Raw genomic sequence first — 21,572 nt, forward strand, 5'->3', positions numbered from 1 at the left:
CAAATGGTCTAATTTTCAGAGATGCTTTCTGCTTACAAGTACAGGACATTACTACCTTTGAAAACAACAGGCTTTGAATGTCTGAAGATGGAAGCAAAGAATAATGGCGTACAAAGTTAATTTGATATTTAAGAGGATAGATTTTGAAATTAAGAACAGAATAGAAAAACATCAAAACAGAACAGCATTTTGGATAGCAATGTTATGATAGCTATAATTCTGCATCCTTTTTCAGAGACGTTCATAACTGCAGACTTAATACCTGTGCCCCAGGTAGCTTTCAGGATTAACAGCTGCAGAGAAGATGGAGGAGACGGGATAATGTTTCCAGATAGATTTGAGATTTTTGGCTTTACAAAAGGAAGATCTGGTAGGTCGAAAACTTTTATGATCACTGCTCTAACACTTTTTTTTCCTTAAGGAGCAATATTTCTACATGACCATATGGAAAAAGGTTGTATAGGGAACTACTGCTTCTGAGCCCTGCATAAAAAGCAAATTTGAATAATACTAATAAATTTCTCAGTTCTAAGAGTAAGTGTAGTATTTGGCTAAAAATCTCACATATACACCCTCCCCATCCTGTGAAGACTGAAAGCTCCTATCACGTAACTTTGAAGTTTTTCAGTTTTACTACATGCTGCACCGGCAAAGGTGACAATATGGTCTTCAAACTTCAGAACGAAGTGTGACACAAGTACTGTGATGTGCTCAAAACACAACCCCATATAGCCTCAGAGTTAGATTTTCAGAGGTAACATGTCAGGCTCACAAGGACCGCTATTTCCTTATTAAGTCAAAACCCATGAGTTTAACTTCAGAGATATCCAGTGAGCTTTCCTAATGAAAGTGTGATAAAATAATGTAAATTATGTTGCCAATTAACACAATGCAATATAACTTGAATCACTGGGAAACAGAGAATTTACCTTGCAAGAACTAGTTTAAAGAAATTATGAAGCAAATTTTCCAAAGTAAGTGTGTAGAAAGAATTATTCATTTACGTAAAAAAATAATGGGAACAATATACAGAAAAAGCTGGGCATGTCTGTTAAGTTAATGGGCATCACTGGAGTGACAGCACACAACAAATACTGTCTGTAGATCACTGTCTCATCTCACTCATGATATGTTCTGATAACAACCTGAATTTAAAGAAATCATAGCAGAAAGAATATCAATCTTTATGAGTAACTGCAGTTCACTCAGCTAATGGGAAAGTAACAGAATGACTCTGAAAATTATCTGTTTTGTTCTCAGGTGCACCCAAACAGCAGGTGAGTTCAGGATATAGAAGGCTTCCTTCAATACACAGGATCAGCCCATAACAAGAAAATATTAATTTATGTGTCAGCTAATAAAACATAACTTAGAGCAAAATATTGTGGCTTCCCTTCCAAATGGAGGAACGGGCTTACTCCGCTATGCAGTTGAGGAAAATAATAAAATATAGGAAACCCCCAAAGAGTGGTAAAAGTCAAAAAAGCAATACTCATGAAATTTTATACAAGAGATAGAATTTAAAATCTCTAAAAACATAATTATAAAAGGATATCAGTGGTGTCCTCAGACAACAATATCAAGTGTAATAGGTCCGATAAAGGAAAAAATAGAAAACTTTCATTCCTAAAGAGACAATTATAGAAACCAAGAGAGAGTACCTTGATAGTGAGACTGACAGAGATAAAATAAATGCCAGTTTTGATGTTCCCAACATTCTAATCAGAGAATCATATTACAATTTGCAGGGGAAAAAACCCTCCCCAAAACAGGTGCTGACAAACTTCTCACTCACTTGTTACTACTGGAACAGGCTTAAGCCTAAATCAGTAATGAAAGATCTGAAAAATGTTTCAAATTAATGGAATGAGATGGTTATATATGTACTCAATTTTGCAAGCTGAAGACAAGTTTAAATGTAATAGTTACCCTGAACTCTCCTTGTTACAGTCTACTTAAATGTAATGAATATTTTTATAAAATATCCATACTACAATGCAGAGAGAGTAGAATACAAAAATGGAATCGAATCAATCCAGTGGAAACAGGAGTGTTCGCATTTGGACCATATGACTGAAATCAATTTATCAAATCACATAATGTACTACGATGGCCTTTGGGCATCAGTTAAAGAACGTGAAAAGCCTGGCACGTGCCTGTGAAGCACAACGGCACCCTTTTGGCTCTGCAATACCAACACAAGACATGAAGAATTATTAGGCAGAAAGATGGACAGAATTAGGCAGAACGATTCACAACACTGGTCCAAATGTTGTAAATTCTCAAGCTGAAATCAAGTGTCTGGGTGTAACTTGGTGGGCCTAAAATGTACACTGGCTTTCCCACTTTGAGAAAACCAGAACATATGGGATAAAAGGAGGTTTAAAGGAAGTGGCAAATTAGGATCACTGAGGATGAAACAAGCTGTATCGCAAGACAGTTTCAGTTCATTTATTATGTAGAGAATATTGAGCGACTAATGCAAAGCTGCATCTATGTATCAGCATTCTGAAAATGTTTATTTCTCGTGGGTTGGAGATAGACATGTTTTAAGTAGACAGAAAAAACTGACTATCTTGAGAAATTACTTATTGATGTAACTTTTGAGTCCGTTATTAGAAAATGTTTCATTCTGTGTGATCTATTGTAAGCCTTTATAATTCACAACACCACCTTCCCCCAGTTGCAGTGCCAGTACTGAAATTCCAAGGATTTCAGTAGGTTGGGTTTACTACTGAGTAGAAGAGAGAATAGTTAAGCATCTCGCTAAAGGTTTTATAGAGTTTTGCCTTGGCAGAGAAGAACAGAAGGAGAATTGACCATTAGAGCCCAGATCCCCTTTTTCCTTCCAGTTAAAGAATAAGCTATCTTCACAGACAAGGATGGCAGTGAACTCCCAAACAGGTTACTGAAAGGCCTGAAATCCATTCTGTTTGTGGACAGGTAGATAGAAAGGCGCAAGATTTTAAAATCCTATGAACCAGAATCATGGCTAATAATTCTAGAGCAAACTTCTTTTGGTGAAAAAGGTAATTTTGCGTTACCTGTGGCAGCCTGTAGCACCCAACAATGGGATCTCAGCATGGCCACAGGCTATGAGGATCTGTCAGACTTGCAAAGATAGCATTTCTCATTGTGAAAACATTTCTTTGGGCCTTCAAGTCTCAGGAACTTGGTAGAAAGCTGCATAAGGACAACAAAGTCTTGCACCTTGGGGTTGTGCCTCATCAAAGCCCTCAAGTCTGGCTTTCTGTGGAGCCAATGTAGGTGCTACTGGAGTAATTGAGAACTTGGACTCTGAGTGATTTCCTTGAAAAAAAAAATACACTGAAATTAGGAAGTAAATACTCTGAAGATGCCGTTGTGAGTTTCTGGCTTAGGGCTTAATCATCAGAAAGATAGGATATTTAGTTGCAATGTGTTTTTCTTGCAGAAAGTAAAGGCAGTTTACTTATTTATAAAGGAATGTTCAGAAAATGAAAAAAAAGCACTTTGAGGCAAACAGGAAAAGCGAAATCTATACCAGGTGAGAAGTTACATTCTTGTTTCGAGGAAAAAAAATCCAGCATGTCCGAGGACAAACCTCAGGCTATAACTTTAAAAGTGAAAGGGTAAATTAATAAAAAGAATTCATCACAAGTATTAGAAGAGGATTTAAAGTGAATGTGAAACAAATTTTTGTCACAGAGTTAGCAAGTGAAAGCAGGATGCTCTAACTTAACCAGAAGTCAAGAGAAATTGAAAGAACTGCAAAGTCTATGCAAGGGAAAGGAGGCTTGGAGCATATCCCCTACAGATGCTACATTACGAAAAAAGAATAAAAAGATCTTCAGCCACTATTGCTGCATAAACGTAATCATAGTTTGGATGCACACTTAGTTCAACCAATAAAACAATTTTTTGTTCTAGAAAATTAGCTGAACATTTTCCTTGGGAAAAAATGTTTATTTGTATTATTAATGAAAACATGAAAAGATATCTCACTTAATGTGATAATTACTGCACTTCAACTTAATACTGTCAAGTAAAAGCTGTATTTTGTGAAAACATATGTTAAAAGACAGATTTCAGCTTCCGCTATTCTTGTAACGATAAAAGCCCTCAAAGTACCTCAAATAATTTTGCATTCTGTAGAAAGTATGACTAAGTAATCTCAGGTAGCCAATAGCCCAAAATCATGTTATAACTTATTACCACATAACTCCATAGAATATTTAAGACATAAACCAATCAGGAACATAAATCTTAACAGAATCATGCCTGAAATTGAAACATTTTTGAAGACAAAACCCAGACAACTCAGACATTCTCTTTGTACAGCACTCTGAAATACTCTGGCAAGGCACAAACTATTCTGTTCACCAAAGTGCAAAGTAGGTTATGATAAATGGATAAATAATAAGGACTTTTCTTCTGCAGAAAGGACATATGCCATGACGACTCTAGAGTGATCTGGAAAAGCAAACGTACCAAAATTCTGTTACTAATGGTAAAATTACATCATTCATTATAGCTTTTGTTTACTGTGTCCACTGGATTTTGATTTAAGCCACACATGTAAACTTCTCTTCACTACAAGTAACGTTTTCCATATATGTGTATTTCTTACTTTTATTGTGAATGCATAGTTTGGGGACTGTTTCAATTCATGTGAATTGTTTTTATGCCTGTAGCTCCAATATTTTTAATGTCTTATTATTGACATATAGTCACCCTGCTTCAAATTAAAACCAAATCTAATATATGGAAGAGTTGATAGAACACTGGTGGGTAGCCAGTAGGTATGACCTGTCACCATTTTTTGAGCAGATGGGCTCAATTAGATATGCACTGAATGAAGGAACAATCCTGTTTCTAAATTAGATTGTATTCAGACTTAGAACTGTCCTGCTTATTAGGACAGAAAAAAATATGGAAAATTAAGCAGTAAAGTTTAACCTATACTCTGCTTAGATGAAAACGTGCTCAGCGTTTTATATAGGTGACACTACAGTGTCACCTATAAAGGATATGAAAATAGTTAAATTTCATCAAAACGCGTCAAAGTAGTTAACATTCAAAAATGCCAACAAATCTCATAACAGTTTTGTTCAGGAGTTTAACAAGTATTTGATGATCATTTGCTATCATAAGGAGGTAAGGAAATAAGCCAAACAAGTGGCAGTAACACAGCTTCTCATTTTCTTTCATCTTAAATTTGTGCTAAAACTGATCCTCCAGGGAAAGCATAATTGCTCCTTGCTAATTTCTAATTAATGTTAACTGTCCAGGGAGCGCAGGCATACACCCATCGGAGAATACAAGGTTAAAATTACCTTCTGCTGTGCGAGATACAAACCTTGACTCTCAACAGTCCCCTAGGTATGTACATATAGTTGTGCAGACCCTAACGTAAAAACTAAGGGAAGCTGACATCTGCATGCATGGGTACACGTTAAAATGTCTAAAGAAAGCAGATAAATAACATTAAGACGACAAATATTTTAAACTTTTTTCACTGTTCTATGGTATGTGTGAACAACACTGATTAGGAAGTGGAATGACTAACAAAGACATTTGGCTTCAATTACACAAGGTTGTCAATGCTGAAATAGCGTTCTCAACTATAAAACAGTGCTCTGCAAATTAGGGCTTAAAAATGTCTCCTCACATTTGAAAGACATAGGAAAACATAGTATCTACTTTAGTGATTTACATATACTTTAACATTTCAAGCCAACTTTTAAAGTTTTGTTACAAAAGCTTCTACATTGAGGATCAGATTTCCAAAACATGTTCCCCTTCTTCTAGTCTCAGAAGAACTTGAGGCACAGTTAATATTACTGCTGTGTTTAAATTCATAATTTGTGACCACAGTCAAATGTTTAGATGTTTAACTAAAATTAAGTGAATCCATAACATTGCATGCACCCAAGTATGATGCTGATAAAAGTCACAAAATCATGCACAAAATTTAGGTTAGTTCCTTAGCCTACAGGTTTTCATTTACAAATGATTTTAAACATATTTTTGTTGATACCTATATTCGTTAAAGAAAACTTCTTTCCCACAGCATTTAAATTACAATGCACTGCTGCACCCACAATGTTCATTTTATACACTGACACATACAAAATTAAGGCATACCTACTGTACTTACTAAATACTGCCACACACAAAAAAAATAATCTGCATTTTCCACTTTGATGTATTTAAATTCCAATTTTCCTTTGCCTGTGTCCTCTCCCCTATTCTCACACCTATTCCAACTATCACAGAAGACCAAAATGGACTATGGTGAAAATAAGCTTCAGACTCAAATTCACATGCAGACCCCAGTAGCTGATACAATGCTGCAGCAAAACTTCCAAGCCATCGTTCTTGGCTGACTGTAAAATACATTACACTATGCAATGGTTACAGCCTAGTACTACAAGAACTATTTAAAGGAAGATACCAAGTAGGTAAGAAAACAGGAAGGAAGCAAAGATTAAAAGGATATTTAACAGAAACTCTACTGGCTTGCTCTGGTTTTGAAATGATATACATTTTACAGTATGATACCATTAAAAAAGAGGAATCTCTACTGCTATGTTTTTTTCCCAGCTGTTAAGATTTTACAATCAATGTCAACAATTGCACAATTAGAAACTGAAATCAACACAACTAAGCAAAGCATGCGTTTTATTTTCCTCCAATCCAAAATATGCGGATCCACAATAAATAACAAGCATAGGTGAAATGAAACGGATGTCTGGTTCTTAAGTGTTCAGCATTATAACCAGTGTCTCTAGGTATACAGTCTAACAGAGGTGCGGGAGGTTGAAGAGAATATGCTACCTGGAAAAATAGTTTGCTGGCCACCGTTCAGAGTTCAGCTGGCTGCCTTAGCAATTTTTAGGACTGAGTATGTGAATCAAGTACTCCCCAAAATTTAAGTCAACAGCATGGGAGCGGCCATCCCACCGTTGCAGAGCAATCATGCCAGTCTATTGCTCAAACCTGAAACCATAGACCGTCTGTCTGTCCCTCTGCAGACTCTTGGAAACAGCCAGTCCCTAACAGACAGTTGATCTCTCTTCTCTCACTAAGCACTAGGGATAAAAAATAATGGTGACTAGTTACTGTGGGACACGCACACACACACACATACATGCACACTCAGCAGTAGAGCTACAAACGACCACATGACTAATTTTTCAGATGTGATATTCACCCCTTCTGTAAATAAGTTGGAGGCTGTCAAATGCTTATGCTGAAATTTGACTCAACAAAAATCCTTCAGTGGAGATTAAATAGTTCAGAGAGACCAGGGGTTTTTTGGTTGGGTTTTGGTTTTGTTTGTTTGTTTGTTTTTTTGGTTTGTTTTTAATACAAAGCTTTTTGCAGGAGACTGATCCAAATCCGTTGGAGTTAGTAACGTCCAAAAGTTGTTACCCCAGAGCTGACTGCGAGTCTGTATGGAGTCACTTTGTGATCTCAAAGTCCTCTCTCCTGCTCAAGCAGGGAGGCATCTGACACCGCCAGCCAGAAGACAATTAATTTCTATGAGCGCTAGGTTTTGCCAATAAATGTTTTCTCCAGATTTAAAAAGAAACGGAGACACTTTGGCTTTATATTCTCCTCTGCATAAGGCATTTGGACACAATAACTTATTTTCCAGCTTGAACTTGCATCTGAACCACAATTTTCTGGTAAGTGGATTGAGAAGAATTTACGTTGCTTCTTGTGCCTTTACATACGACCATATTTGCATTATTGTCTTCCTGTTGTAAAGTAATTTTGTGTATATTGTGGCAATTTCGCCTACTAAAAAAAAAAATAATCAGAGTTCTATATCACAATGAGAAGCAAAATATAAAGACAGAAAAATTCCAAGTGCAAGAGATAAGCAATTCAGTTGTAGAAAATAAACTTTCATCTGCTATAGCCACTATTTTAAAAATTTTGGGTTCGTGATTACTATGCCATGTAATAAACAAGAAGTTTACAACTATGTATTGCATTATCTTTATAAAGCAGTGAATCATCAACTCACGAGTACAATTTACAGACCAATATAAGATGCACATGAATACAAAATTGAGTTCACCTGAAGTAATCTCTATCATAGTCCCCAAATGAATGTATACAGAAAACTCCTGGGTAGCAGAATTATCGTGTCTCTTGCATGCAGTGGTGTTTTAATCGTATACCTACAGTTTTGAAGAGGTTTGACTTCTGTGCATTTCCACTTAAACAGTTTTCTTCATTCAAGCATTTTAGGGTTAAAGAAAATAACCATTTAAAGGTACTGATCAGCTATAAAAGTATTGCATTTTTTATTTCTTCAATCACCCTTTCCAACTTATTTTCCCCCAAAGCTTGACACATATATAACTTCAATCAGCACTTATCAGCTGGCCAACTACCACTTTCATCAAAAATTCTTTTGTGACATATTATTCTATATGATCAAAATAATTAGGCTTATGAAATTCATTTATTACCTAGTATTATGCCAAAAATCAGAAAAATCTACACATGTAAATGAACAAATACTTTATTTTTTCAGTGTATCCAAACTGAAATTTTAACACCATCATCAGAGTTTTCACTTCTGACCACTATAAGGTGTACACATGATGCGTCTTGGATTTGTACGTGTAGTAATATGCTAACACCATAAATACTTAAGTATCTTAACATACGTTTGAATATGCTTCAAAACTCAGGAGCAAATTAAAACTGACAATTAGAAATCAATCTGTTATTAAGCAAATAAACATGAATTAGTTATTATTGTTTTAAAAACAAATTGAACTTCCTCCTCAATTTCATTTTAAGTTTGACCCAGACATTGAAACTCACTATTTATACAGAAAAAAACAAAGACGTGATTTCAGTTATACTGTTTTAAAATACCAGAGTAATACAGTATCTCAGTACATAAAACCAAGCATTTAAAAATCACAAATGTTAAATGTATTAAGAAGACTCATTTATAATACTGCATGATGTTTACAATTCCTTCCTTTTACCCTTACTACAGATTTTGTACCATTACTTCCAAAAAAACACATTCACATGCCCTCAGAGGGAAAAGGAGAAAGAAAAAAGGAACCATCTTGCTACACTTAAGAAACTGAGCACTGGATGCACATTACTAATTTCCACTCTATCGTCTAGCAATACTCCCATTAGGATTTTGCTGAAGAAAAAACTGCAGATAAGACTGCCCAGGAAAAGGAAAGCCTAACCATAACTACATACAGAAAGTATCACTCCAAACAACTTTACTAGTTACATTTAGCAAAAAAGTAAGCCAGCTTCTATGTCAAATAAGACTAAATAATTTTTATATTTATTAAGAGGGCATATCTTCTCTCTCGAGCAACAATTCAGAAACTTATTCCTCCAAATGTTGGCCAAGCAGAACACCAGTGTTGTGAGCTCAGAGCACCTGAAGTGCAAATGCCCTGTGTGCCCACTAAGCCTACACTCACCAAGTCGTGCTCATCCTGGGCACTTTATTTCCTAGGCTTCATCCTCCAGTTTCTAAGCGTATCTATGGGAGCGGAACAGTAGCAGGAGATCCAGACACCCCCCACAATGACTCTCTATCTCAAAGAAAATATGTGTATTATTTAGAACAAAATTCTGTAAAATAGGAGCAGCATATGCACATGCTGCTTAAACAGGAGAGTATGCAGAACTGAATTGCTCCAGAAGGTATAGATACTTCATATCAAAAATTATGGACCATACAGAAACTTTGAAATCATAGCTTCCTAAACAGTAGCTTCCCCAAAAATGAGACATGTTGAAGTTAGATTGTGTCACCTAATCTTCAAAGTAGTCTGTAATTTCAGAATTACTTTATGTTAACATCACATTGCATAACTCAATTTGGACTTCAGTATTTGCATGTGTACACCCTCAGGCTGAGCGTGATCAGCACAGGAACAACAGTCTGACAGATGTACCAGTAAGAGTAAGCCACAGGAAAACAGGGATTGCAGCCATACTCTTACTGCGAATTCAGGTAACATACTCTGGCCGTAGGATGTGCATATACAGAAAACAAATACCCCGTTATTACAAAGGGTACGTGCAGTGAAACTCAATGAAACTCCTGCTCAAACAAGGTATGATCCTCTTTAACAACAACAGCTTCTGAAAAATGAGCACTGTGAACAAAAAGATACCCCCACAGGCTTTTAACATTATTTTACCACACATTTCAAAGAGATAATTTTTTTTCAACCCAGTTCTATATTTCTCATTTTTGTACTACCCCTAATTAGTTACAACCATACTACAACATGTTTTATAGTCCTCCAAGTTGACTCAATCATATTCCTTATGGAACAGTCCTAAGCCCATGTATTCTCATTTAAAACAGAATTCAGTTGGTTGGAAGAAACAATTAGAAGGAAGAGGTAAGCGAGGATGAACTTGTGAAACATCAAATATTTGTGTTAAAAAGAGAGTAACTTCTGGGAATAAAAACTCGTCTTTTATATTAATTTCAGTTCTTAAGCACAGAATCTAGTGTAAAAATACTACACAGGCTTTACTCCAAACCCTTCTTGTGGGTACATGACTAAGTAAAAATGTAAGGAACGGTAGTTTTATGAAAACGTCCTCCAAACTTCAGAGAATCTGTTACATCATTATTTGTATACTCTTTAGAGTAAATAACTCCCTGTGTAGTAAGACACAAAATGGTATTCCCAGTAGGAAAATGTCACACTATTTCAAGGTAAATGGTTTCAGTTGCTTTTCAGGATTCTAAATCTGAACTTCTAGAGATCACTGTCATTAAAACATTTGCCAATGTGCCAAAAACATTCCTCTGTGCTTTCAGAGGACTTCCGTCAAGCTAGAATTAACAAAGACGAGGCTGGGTTTTTATGGCCACACAGCCAGAGACTTTAACAATTTCCTTATCTATGCACACATAGAAGAAAGTGAAGGTTGTAAAGTGAACTTGACAAACATTCATGTTGTTTATACAGATGACCCACTGCTACCTCGCTATTAAGTTTTTTTCTGAAGTGCCTATAATAACGTTGTACAAATAACAACCACAAGTCTAATGCAAATTTACCTCAATTTCAGCTGCAGCTTTTAGTTCACCTTCCAGCAAATGATGTTTTCCAGCAGCACTGTTACAGAAAGAGTTTAACAGTCGCACTTTACAAGGCACAGGACCATCAAAAGTAGAAAAAAGCATGGACTTCTGGCAGCCACCATCCTGACATACAAGCAACAGAATAACTAAGAGCCTACAGCCCAGAAAACCTTAATATCCTTGATGAATTTGGCATGAAAGGCTATGCTATAAAATGGTGACTAATAATTTATAAAGTGGCAACAGATCCAATTATGCAAACTGTGGCAGTAAGAGGTCTCTCCATGAACTAACTGAAATCTGATTCAACAATCTCTAGAACAGTGAAGACTAAAACTATGCAGATATTTGTAAGCTACCTTCCTTCCCTCTAAGAAATCTCCTCAGTGTGTTTCCTTGCTAGAAAATAAGGGTACAGTAGCATTTGCTGAGAAAAGGGGAAAGATGTGCTGTATAAGCCAAAATGGAAAGACTGCCCGCCTAAAGCGACATTCAGCTTGGGTGGAGTAATGTTACAGTAAAAAAAAATAAAACGTTTGTATCTCCCCAGTCAGTATGAAAGAAACACATACTTTTTAAATTTAGGTAGTTGAACATTGAATATTCAAAATATACTAATGAAATTAATGGATCTGCAAGTGTTCAGCACCTTTGGAACCTCTCACCTACTTCTATCTCTTTGGATGACCTTGTGAATCAAACGCAAGGCTGGAAGACTTATAAATTTAGCAACTGCTTTATGTAAGCCCAAATTTAAATTTCACGACACCTAAAGACAAGTAACTAATCCTGTGGTAAAAGGAGCTTGTAGCCATCAAAAACTACACCACTTGATCACTAGGGTGAAGTCTAGACACAAACTTGAATCTACTTTTTGGTGAAAATCCACACATTTTCGTATTTGGTGCTAATTCAAGACTTTTTACAAACACTGAATTTATTTAAAACACCAAAAAAAAAAGAAAAAAAAAAGACATACACATTTGGTAAAGTGCTTAGTTCAGACTCCAATTGCAGACAAAAGACAGAGTAAAGACAAGAGCCTAGAGACTGAGGTATAAAATTACAGATAAGTACCAAATACACTCAGCAATTTCTTAGCAGAAAATGTTGTAAGGATTTTAAACAGATGACATCTGCATTTGCAGTAGTCAGACTGACAGAACAGATGTACTAAAACCCATTAAAAAAAAGCCTAAATCTGAAAGACTTGTCATGGTTTGTTAGGGCCACGATTTGCACATCTGCAAAATGAGCTCAACAAAGTCTCTCTCTGAGAAACAAAAGTGCATTTTCAGAAAAGGAACACATTCATGCTACAAAAAAAGTGAGGGAGGTGTCACAGCTTACTTCATCATTACCTGCATTTTAAAAGTGAGTAGAAAAATGTACGTAAAAATAGCAAGTGGTTATTTTAAAATTGTTTATTAGTTGTCTTCAAATTCTAGTTTCAATAACTGGCAGGATGATGTGATAAAGACAATACTACTGCCACAAGGCTTGGGATAGTTTCAAAACTGCAGATTGTCTGGAAAAGCTGCAAATTTGATGATGACTCATTTAGCCCTTTATCTTTCAATGTGGACTTAATAACATTCAAGAGCTTACTATATGGACATCTTTCAGAATAAAAATATTTACAGTTACAAATTATTTACAGTTTTCAGAAGTTTCTTGATCATCCGAATAACAGTCTTTAGAAGCAAGGTTTAAGGAAGATATTTCTTCACTGCTCATTATTTCAGTCAAAAATTAGCTATTAGAAAATAGAGAAAATTTTCAAGCAGAAGACTTCTGGATGGCAATATACCCGCTTGCACAAGAAATACAGACAGAGACCCTGATAAACAGCTGACTGCCCACATAAGCTTTTATGGTATGCGTTATGATGCCCAGGATAAGAACAAGGTCACAAAAGAAGACTGGAACCTGGGAAATAAATTACCGCTTGTGAAATTGCTCAGAAAGGCAAGAGCAGCCATACTGAAACATATGGACAAAATTACATTGAGAAAGTTTCATTCAGACACTCAAATATTGCTGTAAAAACTAAGACTAACATGGATATACAGCACAGCTGGGAGGAGACAGTAGCTGCGTCCACTTTGCTCCTAGCCACACTATTTTACCCTGAAGCTGCCTGTCTAAACGGCCAAGAAGATACATCTTGGCTGCCACTGCAACAAAAGAGACAAAAGTCATGGAGGATCAAAAGAAACCCAAGACAGTCACTGACGAATCCCCCCAGATCCTTAAAGACAGAACTAGAGGTGGCCTAGGAAGCTGCTGAAGCTACCATTTGTTGGTTTAACTCCTTGTAAAGCAACATGGAAGAAAGGAGCCTCCCTGAAGCCAGCTGTCCCAAAGGACTATATAACACCTTCTCTCAATTTGGACAGTATCTCCAGCTTCTTCAGACGTTCAGCAGTTTCTGTAATTCATGGGCAATTAAGATTTGAGTTTATCCCCAAGTGATTAATCTCCTTCCAGGCTTGTGATTTATTTTCCACTGCACTCATTTGCTCTTCTCTTTTACTTTCTTTTTCCAACTGAGTGTAATTACGTATCTACATATGCTGAAAAACTGATACTCGATTACGACTAAAAGTACTGGAGACTAGGAAAGGCTTACTGAAGGCTTACGGTCTCATTTTAATGGAGAAGAGGAAGTAGTGCAAAAAAGAATGGAACTTTCTGCCTGACAGAGCCGAGGCTCTCCCGCTCTGGCAGCCCAAGTTTGCTGGCTTTCAGATGATATTGGAAATCTCAGATGTTTCCAGTAGGAATTATGAGACAACCTCAAGTGAACAGCAGCAGCCACCCACAATTAATATTATGCTTCTATCTCGGAACACAAACAAAAACAAATTGCAAGGCAAACTGAGCTTTCCCTCAGCATTATGCTATTTCCCGAAACAGGTATAGTGTTTCAGCCTACATTTAAATTTCTCTATTTTTATTATTCATCTAGATTTTGATTTTACAATTAGCTTATCTTATCAAGCAGCACTAATAGGGAAAGATTTATATAAACTTTGATGAACATCATAATTGCTTCACAAACCAAAAAGGTAAAAAAAAAGAGTAGTATGGTCAACAACAGCAAACAAGAAATTTGGAAAACACATTACCAGTCTAAGGATTTTTTAATGGGTATATATTCACATTGCTGATTATTCAAGTAATTACAGAATATGACATTCAGATCTCAGGTTTCTTTAACTAAAATATATTCCAATTGTTTGCTTTTATCAGCAAAAGTAAATTTCAGGGGATTAAGTTCCAAAACTTGGAGATAATTAAAGCAGTCTTGCTCTTTTTGCAACTACAAACATCACCTTTCAGAAATATAATTTATGCTGAATCTTGAAAGTTGAGATCACTTGAAAAACAACTCACATTTTGATATAATGACACCACAATTAAAAGGCTTTCTGATATAAGACTAAATTGGTCTCTGGATTAAATTTTCTTAGCAGCAATTTCTAAAGCTCCTGTATTAATTGTTGCAAACAAGTTGAAATTAATATCTCATCCAGAAATCAGTCTTGGGAACAGTCCTTCCAGACTGCTGCATTAGTCCCTAAAGAATACAGATTAGGGGACTAGTCCCTACAACTATGTACAAGTTGAACACCTTCTAAATTAATCAGCACATCCTCATTTCCTTTATGCTGTTGCTCTCTAGAATAGTTTACAAATATTTTTTCATTAATTATATAGCTATATACACATATATTAGATCTGTAGATCAGCTACCGACCTATCAACTGCACCACAGTATTCTTCTGAATACTTGAACTTAAGTGAGTTTCAACAACAACAAGAAGTAACTGCTCTGGAGAACTCTGCCTTCTCTGTATGGCATTCTGTGCTCAGCAGGATATGAATAAATATCCACCTTCAGGAGATACCTCTGCAATCACTCCTGGCTCTCCAGAGGAAGCAAAGTTGTTTGCCCCTTCTGGAAGAAAAAAGCCCCTGAGTGTTTTCTTGGCCTGACTGATAAAAGAAAGATTCAGGAATCACTTGGTATCTTTGGGGTTCCAAACCCAAAAAGATGACATGGCTTATTCTTTTCCTTCTTCCCTTCATTTTTACCTGCTGTACTTCATTTTTATTTTCTTAGATGTTTGAATTCAAGTTAGTAAGCACTTAACTGATAACCATACAATTACTTCTTCAGCAGGTTAGCCTATAGAATTACTGGTTTAATAGAGTTTTAGGTGGATATACTACCAGAGCAGATGTCAGATTTTAGACATGAATGTGCCATTACGAATCTACTGATAAGACCCTGTAACACTTTGTGTAGGAAGCTTCTAGATGACTTTATGGCTCTACGAACAGTGAAAGGAGATATAGGAGGTTCTACTTTAATTTTATTTTTCCTTTTTGATAAATAGAAGATGGAAATAATCCCTTTTGGCTATTAAAGTAGTTCAAACACGTATTTAATTTTACCTATTCTGGCTCTAGGCTTTGCAGTTGTCTGCAGCGATGTTAAGTCCTGGCAATCTTTGTGCTGAGATCTTTATGGGAATATCTATATGGGAATGTAATAGCTGGCTGCTGCCATAAGAGGAGAGACTACAAATGAAGACACTATGATCTTAAGTGCAAAAGGAAAAAAAAATTATTAGTTTTACAGATGTGCACATGTTCAAATATCCAAAACATTTTCTCTGCCTTGCATAGCTTCCTCATCCTGCTGCCATATGGTAGAAAGAATTTTCCATCTCGGTATTTGCAGACTGTTTTCTAACAGGAACTACTAGATAATTTGGTAGTTTCTTAATAAGCAGGATAAATAAAGTTTATTATTATTTAAAAATAAGACATCGAGCCAATCATTTCTTCCTTGTTAAGTTCATTACCAAAAAAGCGTGTGGAAAAGGACGTATGTCATAGATTACTGTATATTCAATGACCAGCTGTTTTAAATTTGGATATTAAGTAATTCACTCTTTTCTGTGTGCAAGAGCTGAATGATTTAATAAATTCCCATATGCCCCAACATGTGCCAGCTTTACTAGGCTATCGAAAATCCAGCTGCTGTTATGATAATAGCTGCCAACGCTAAAACTACTGAAGAGAACAATGAATCAAGTTTCAAGTCAACTAAAACATAAACTGACACAAATCCTACTTAAGATATGTGGGAATACAATATAGCTGTTAATTAAAAACTAACACTGACCCATAGTCACATAAAACCTAAGTGCCAATAATTCATGTGCATTGTTTAGGGCGGAAAATTAATGCCCAATCAACCTGCCTGGAGACAAGGAGCTCCATTTCCATTAGTAGTCGTAGATGCATAGAAACGTCCAATAAACTACACATACAGTTTGCAAAATAGATTCTATTCTAATGCAGTTTGCTTTTCTTTCTTACATATCATAATTCCCATACAGCTCTTGCATGACATGTTTTACATAGCTAGACTGCCAGATTTTTCAATGATCATGAAAAATTGATTATGAAAATTTGATTCGTTTACGTACAAGTATTTTAATGTAACTCAAGAGTCAAAGGTACAACTCCACCACCCTTAAGTCATTAAAACAAGCACGCAAACGGTAAAAAAGCAGATGAAGAGAGAAAGTAGTCAAACAAGGTGACAGAAATAATTCTCCAGACAGCTATTTTTAGGAAAATTGGTGCAGAAATATCCATCAAAATATGTCAATATTAAATTTTAAAAGCTAAGAAAAGACCTCAAGTGAACTTCCTTTTTCAGGCCAGCATAAGTAAACAATACATTAGGATACACACTTTTATTTCTCACAATTAACTCTGTTGTTAAGGGAAATAATTTTGAAATTATCCTAGAAAACATCAGTCTCATAAACAAGTTTAAAGTATTACTATATTGATGTAAATGTACATCAGCTATAGGACATAAACCACTTCTTATTCAAAAAAAACCCAACCAACCCATTCGCATTTGTTGGAGCTGGATCATCTCTCCAGTGCACAAAGTATACAATGCTCAAAAGCCACAATAAAGAAGACTTCAATAACTTTAACTTCAAGCAGTCTATATATAGTAGTTTAAGCATAAAAAACAATTTAAGAATGTATTATTTGAAAAAGATTAGGAATATACTGACAAATTAAAAGCATGTCATGCAGAGACTTAAGATGCTTATAAAAGCTCAAGCAAAGGGGCAAACCACATCAAGGAGCTTACAGAAAACTCAAAGACTTTGAAAGCTTAAAGCAGCTCATTCCTTTTCATACCTGAATTATGAAATTGCAAGTAATTGTGTTTTCAGCCACATGTTCTTGACATTGAAAAAAACCTAACACTGTTATTTTCTCAAAAAGTGGTAGACTTACTTTTCTTTAAGGAAATCCACTACTTGTTTGAAGTCTGCCACGCAGTATTCTCTTTTCATGTCCATGAGCACACTGTCAGAGGCTGACTGGACTGGTATGTGCAGAAAAGCATATACTCTTGGATGATTGAGAATCTTCGCCATTTCCTAAGAGTTATTCAAAAAGAAAAAAAAGCATTAAAACATTATAGAAACAATACACAAAACTCCTTTAAATTAATATATGGGGTCAGTATCAGTAGTAATGCTTCCGAAGCCCAAACAATACCAAGCTGCGGTGTTTCAGTTTGAAACAGTAGGGACAGACGAAATTAGGAAGCAACTTTGTTTTTAAAGAAAATAAGAAGAAAGCTATGGGATTGCATTTCATTTGGGATAGGGACAATGACATTCCCTACATAGTATTGGTTATCCAATTAAGAGAAATTTTTAGAGGCAATGTATTGTGAAAGTTGGTGCTTTCAGACACTGGATTTTCCGATTTCAGAAGATGGCAAGGGTTAGCTACTTTCTTGTCAGAGTCAAATAAGTTCTCAGATACAAATAATGTCTCTAATTGGAGTATTCTTAAAGTTGGCCATTTGCCAATTAAAGTATAGCTGGCCATTTCTAAACCTGCTCCAATACAGGTCTGAAATATGCTACCTGTGTCATTTCAGAGATAAGACTCCAGGAATTACGTGTTCGGCTATAAAATGGATAGAATTAATCAGGGGACAGCTAAAAGCAGGGTGACAGCTTGAAAACAGACAGAGATGTTATACATTTTGTGCAAATACAAACAGTCAGAAAGAAAACAAAGTAAAGGTAATAGCAAAATGCAAACAAACCCCTCAATCAAAGCCAAACCAAACCCCTGACTGAAGCTTGGCACGGAACATGAAATGGAGAGTAGAACATGGTGGTCACATTTCTTTCATTTTTGTTATTTACACAATTAAGGACATAAAGTCTAGCAAGAAAGTTTAAATATTTTTTAAAAGTTGAGACAAAAAGGCATCTAGATTGTGTGCAATATGGTACAGTACAGCCTGTTAATCTTTACCCTGCAAAAAATAAGTGAACTTGGACAAAGAACCATATTCCACACACAACCAGGTTTTCACTTAAGGTTTTCCCTTTCTCGCCATGCAGTGAGGATACAGGACATGGCCTGGGAGCAAGCGCTGCACTGCCTGCTCTTCTGCCATGTGCATTGTGCACGCTCCAGTCAGGCTCACTCACACCGTTTCTCCCATTTTCTTTGACAGTATAGATATCCTGTCTGACAACATATACTGCTGCCGCATTTAGTTGTTAAGTTGCAACTATTTACAGATTCTTTCCAGATCATTAATCAGCAATATTAGTCACACGTCTAGATTTTCTCTCTGTGTTCTACAAGGTTGGCCTAGATTGTTCAAAGAGAAGGTTAAAACCCTCGTGCCTTTTAACTTTCAGGTACCTGTCTTATAAAAGCACTGATTTTTAGAGCAAGAAGAAAAAAATGCACTCTGAACACATAATTTTCATCGGACAAACATATGCATACGAAACCTGAACTCTCTCAAATCACTTTTAAAAGCAGTTTTGAAAGTTTCTGTCTAAGATCCTATTGCATAAATGTCTAAGAGAAGTGGTTACATTATTCAGTGGAATAGCTATCTCACATATGTAAAATAAACATTATAGTAATAACTATACTGATAATGGAGGGCATACAATTTGATGCACAGAAAGGCTGTGTGCAGTGAACCTGTCTCTCAGTGGAAGCTGTGGTTAGCTGGCTTCATGAATAAAAGAGTGAAGAAAAGGCCACCGTGCATCCATGCAAATTTTATGTGTCCATTTCAAATGGAACCATTTGCCTATGCCCTTCATAATTTTAGATGTTCAGCTAGCATGTATTTTCAAAATGAAACGGCATAGAACATAATCTGTAAAATAACGTAACAAAACAAGGAAAACATTCCTTCTCCTTTAAGCTTTAGAAAATACTGTAAACTTAGTTTATATGAAGCATTCTAGTAGTCACCTGTGATTTTTTTGCTTATCAATAATAAAATATGTTTCTAAATCATGAGAAATGGCAAAAGGGCTGGAACATAAGCTATGTACCACAAGCCTATTATTCTGCTTATCTCAGTTCAAAGCACTTCATTCAATCCTCAATATGATATAAGAAACCAATAAAAGGCAAGTTTCATAACATGTTTCTGAATCTGCCAAGTTCTTAAAAATAACTCACCCTACAACATAGGGAAGAAAAATAATTCTTTCTCACTCCCCTCAAATTTGGCATCTTCTGAATAACAGCCTCTTTAATATGTGATCACTTAGTTTATTACTTTCAAAAAGAATTCACAATCTATCAGAATTTCTAGCTCCAAAAGTGCTATCTTATTCCAGCTTTTGTAAGGCTGAGAATCATTTGATAGGAAAAAAAACAGATTTTTATTCCAAACAAATACAGAGAATATTATGTTTAAAATTTTAAGATTTTGTTCTTTTGCCTTTGCATTCATACTAAACAACACTTAAATTTTTTAACCTTAAAATAGGGATTGATTCTTTCCATGATAGCAACTACTTTTAAATTGTGTACAAAACTAGCCACACATTGCAGGCTAGTGGGAACTAATAAAAACCCCCGTAACTACATTGTATTCACCTGCATTAAAGATACCATTCATAGTAAAGAATGAGAAACTACCTTGTTTTACCACAGTTTTCTTTTTCAAAGTCACAAGTTCAGAAGTTCTCTAGTTACGTGAAAATGTTAGTTTCATTTGTCTTCCTCTCTTCTTTGCCTTCGAAAATGAAAAATTTGCTGCAAAGTATGAAAAGTGAAGACCAAATCCTAAAATCTTAAAAAGTGTTTTCCTATCTAGAGGATCTCAAAAAAACCCACTCAACCAAAGCCACGAGTTGCTTATCTTATGGTAACATGCAGAATCCTGTTGGTCTCACATTTGATCTCCTTCAGCGGGATGTGGCCAAGAGGGAGCTTTCAATTACACTCCGTGGAAGAGGAACTAAACCAACAGCGTTCAGCAGCCATAGTTAAACAAGGCTCTAGGCAGAACCGCTTCTCCTAGTTATCCCCAATATAAAAAAAAAAAAAAAAAAAGAAATCATGTGGCTTCTGCAACCACTTTTGTCAATATCTTTTAGGATTAAGAGCACAACTGCAGTCATTTAAAGTAATTTCCCTTGGTTCTGTCCTAATAGGACACAAAATGCCTAGCATTAATTAACTCAAATTTTCAACTGTCACGACAGGTCCCTGTATGCAGTAAGAGCCATGAAAGTAAGCTGAAAAACATTATTGCTAATTCCACTGCATCATTTTGTTTTAGAAAGAGGCACATCAGTCCCTCAATATCAAAGAACATCCATTCTTTAGAAACTGAATTGCTTGTCACACGTATCAGAAATACACATACAACACACAAGTTACGTATCTGGAAACCCTAATACAGCCTAATTATTGGGGTTTCAGGTACATTCTGGACACTCAAAGCTCCTTCTAGAGAAGAGGTGTTTGCAAACAACTCGTTCTACTGTGAAGTCCGTTCTTTGCTTACTTTCTACATCTCAAGCTACACAAAATATGCTACCTGTGCTTTAAGCACTGAAGCTCAATCGAGTATTTATTTAATACTTACAATACTTATAATAATATTTATAAATAAAATTCCTTTATTTTCAGGCATCGATCTGAATCAAAGACCCCAATGATAAATTCACTTCCCAAGAAGTACTTCAGGATCATTATTATCAACTTGGTGAATTTAACAGAATACAGATTATTAGCACAAACCAAATAAACACAAGACAGAAATACCCGATGATTCAGTGTTTTTTTTGGTCATTCATTTTCTAAGTACCACTAGTGTTTTTTAACTTACCTTTTAGAACCAGAAACTTGGAGTAAGCAGTTCAGAAGGGAACAGAATAACAAACTAAACAAAAGTTTTACATTATTACTTCAGAAAACTGGATAAACCAATCTTCCAAACTTTGTAAGTGTTCAGGTTTTTGAGGGATATTAGTCGTTAAGCATAAGTAACACAGGTATAAATACCACAGTCTAACCCAGAACTTGAAGGTAAGACTGTTTCAGTCTTATCTGTTATCCTCCCTACACCTAA

At 35.7% G+C, this 21,572-nt stretch overlaps 1 protein-coding gene across 4 annotated transcripts in view; it reads right to left on the bottom strand.

The window, feature by feature from the left end:
* Positions 1-21,572, bottom strand: part of CDKAL1 (CDK5 regulatory subunit associated protein 1 like 1) — a 427,625-nt gene that overhangs the window by 126,472 nt on the left and 279,581 nt on the right. For all 4 annotated transcript variants that reach the window (XM_063325809.1, XM_063325812.1, XM_063325811.1 and 1 more), the window contains one exon: positions 17,441-17,586. In XM_063325809.1, coding sequence (XP_063181879.1) covers positions 17,441-17,586 — 146 coding nt within the window. The remainder of the gene's footprint in view (positions 1-17,440; positions 17,587-21,572) is intronic.

Source organism: Chroicocephalus ridibundus, chromosome 2 (assembly GCF_963924245.1).
Source record: "Chroicocephalus ridibundus chromosome 2, bChrRid1.1, whole genome shotgun sequence".
Lineage (NCBI taxonomy): Eukaryota > Metazoa > Chordata > Aves > Charadriiformes > Laridae > Chroicocephalus > Chroicocephalus ridibundus.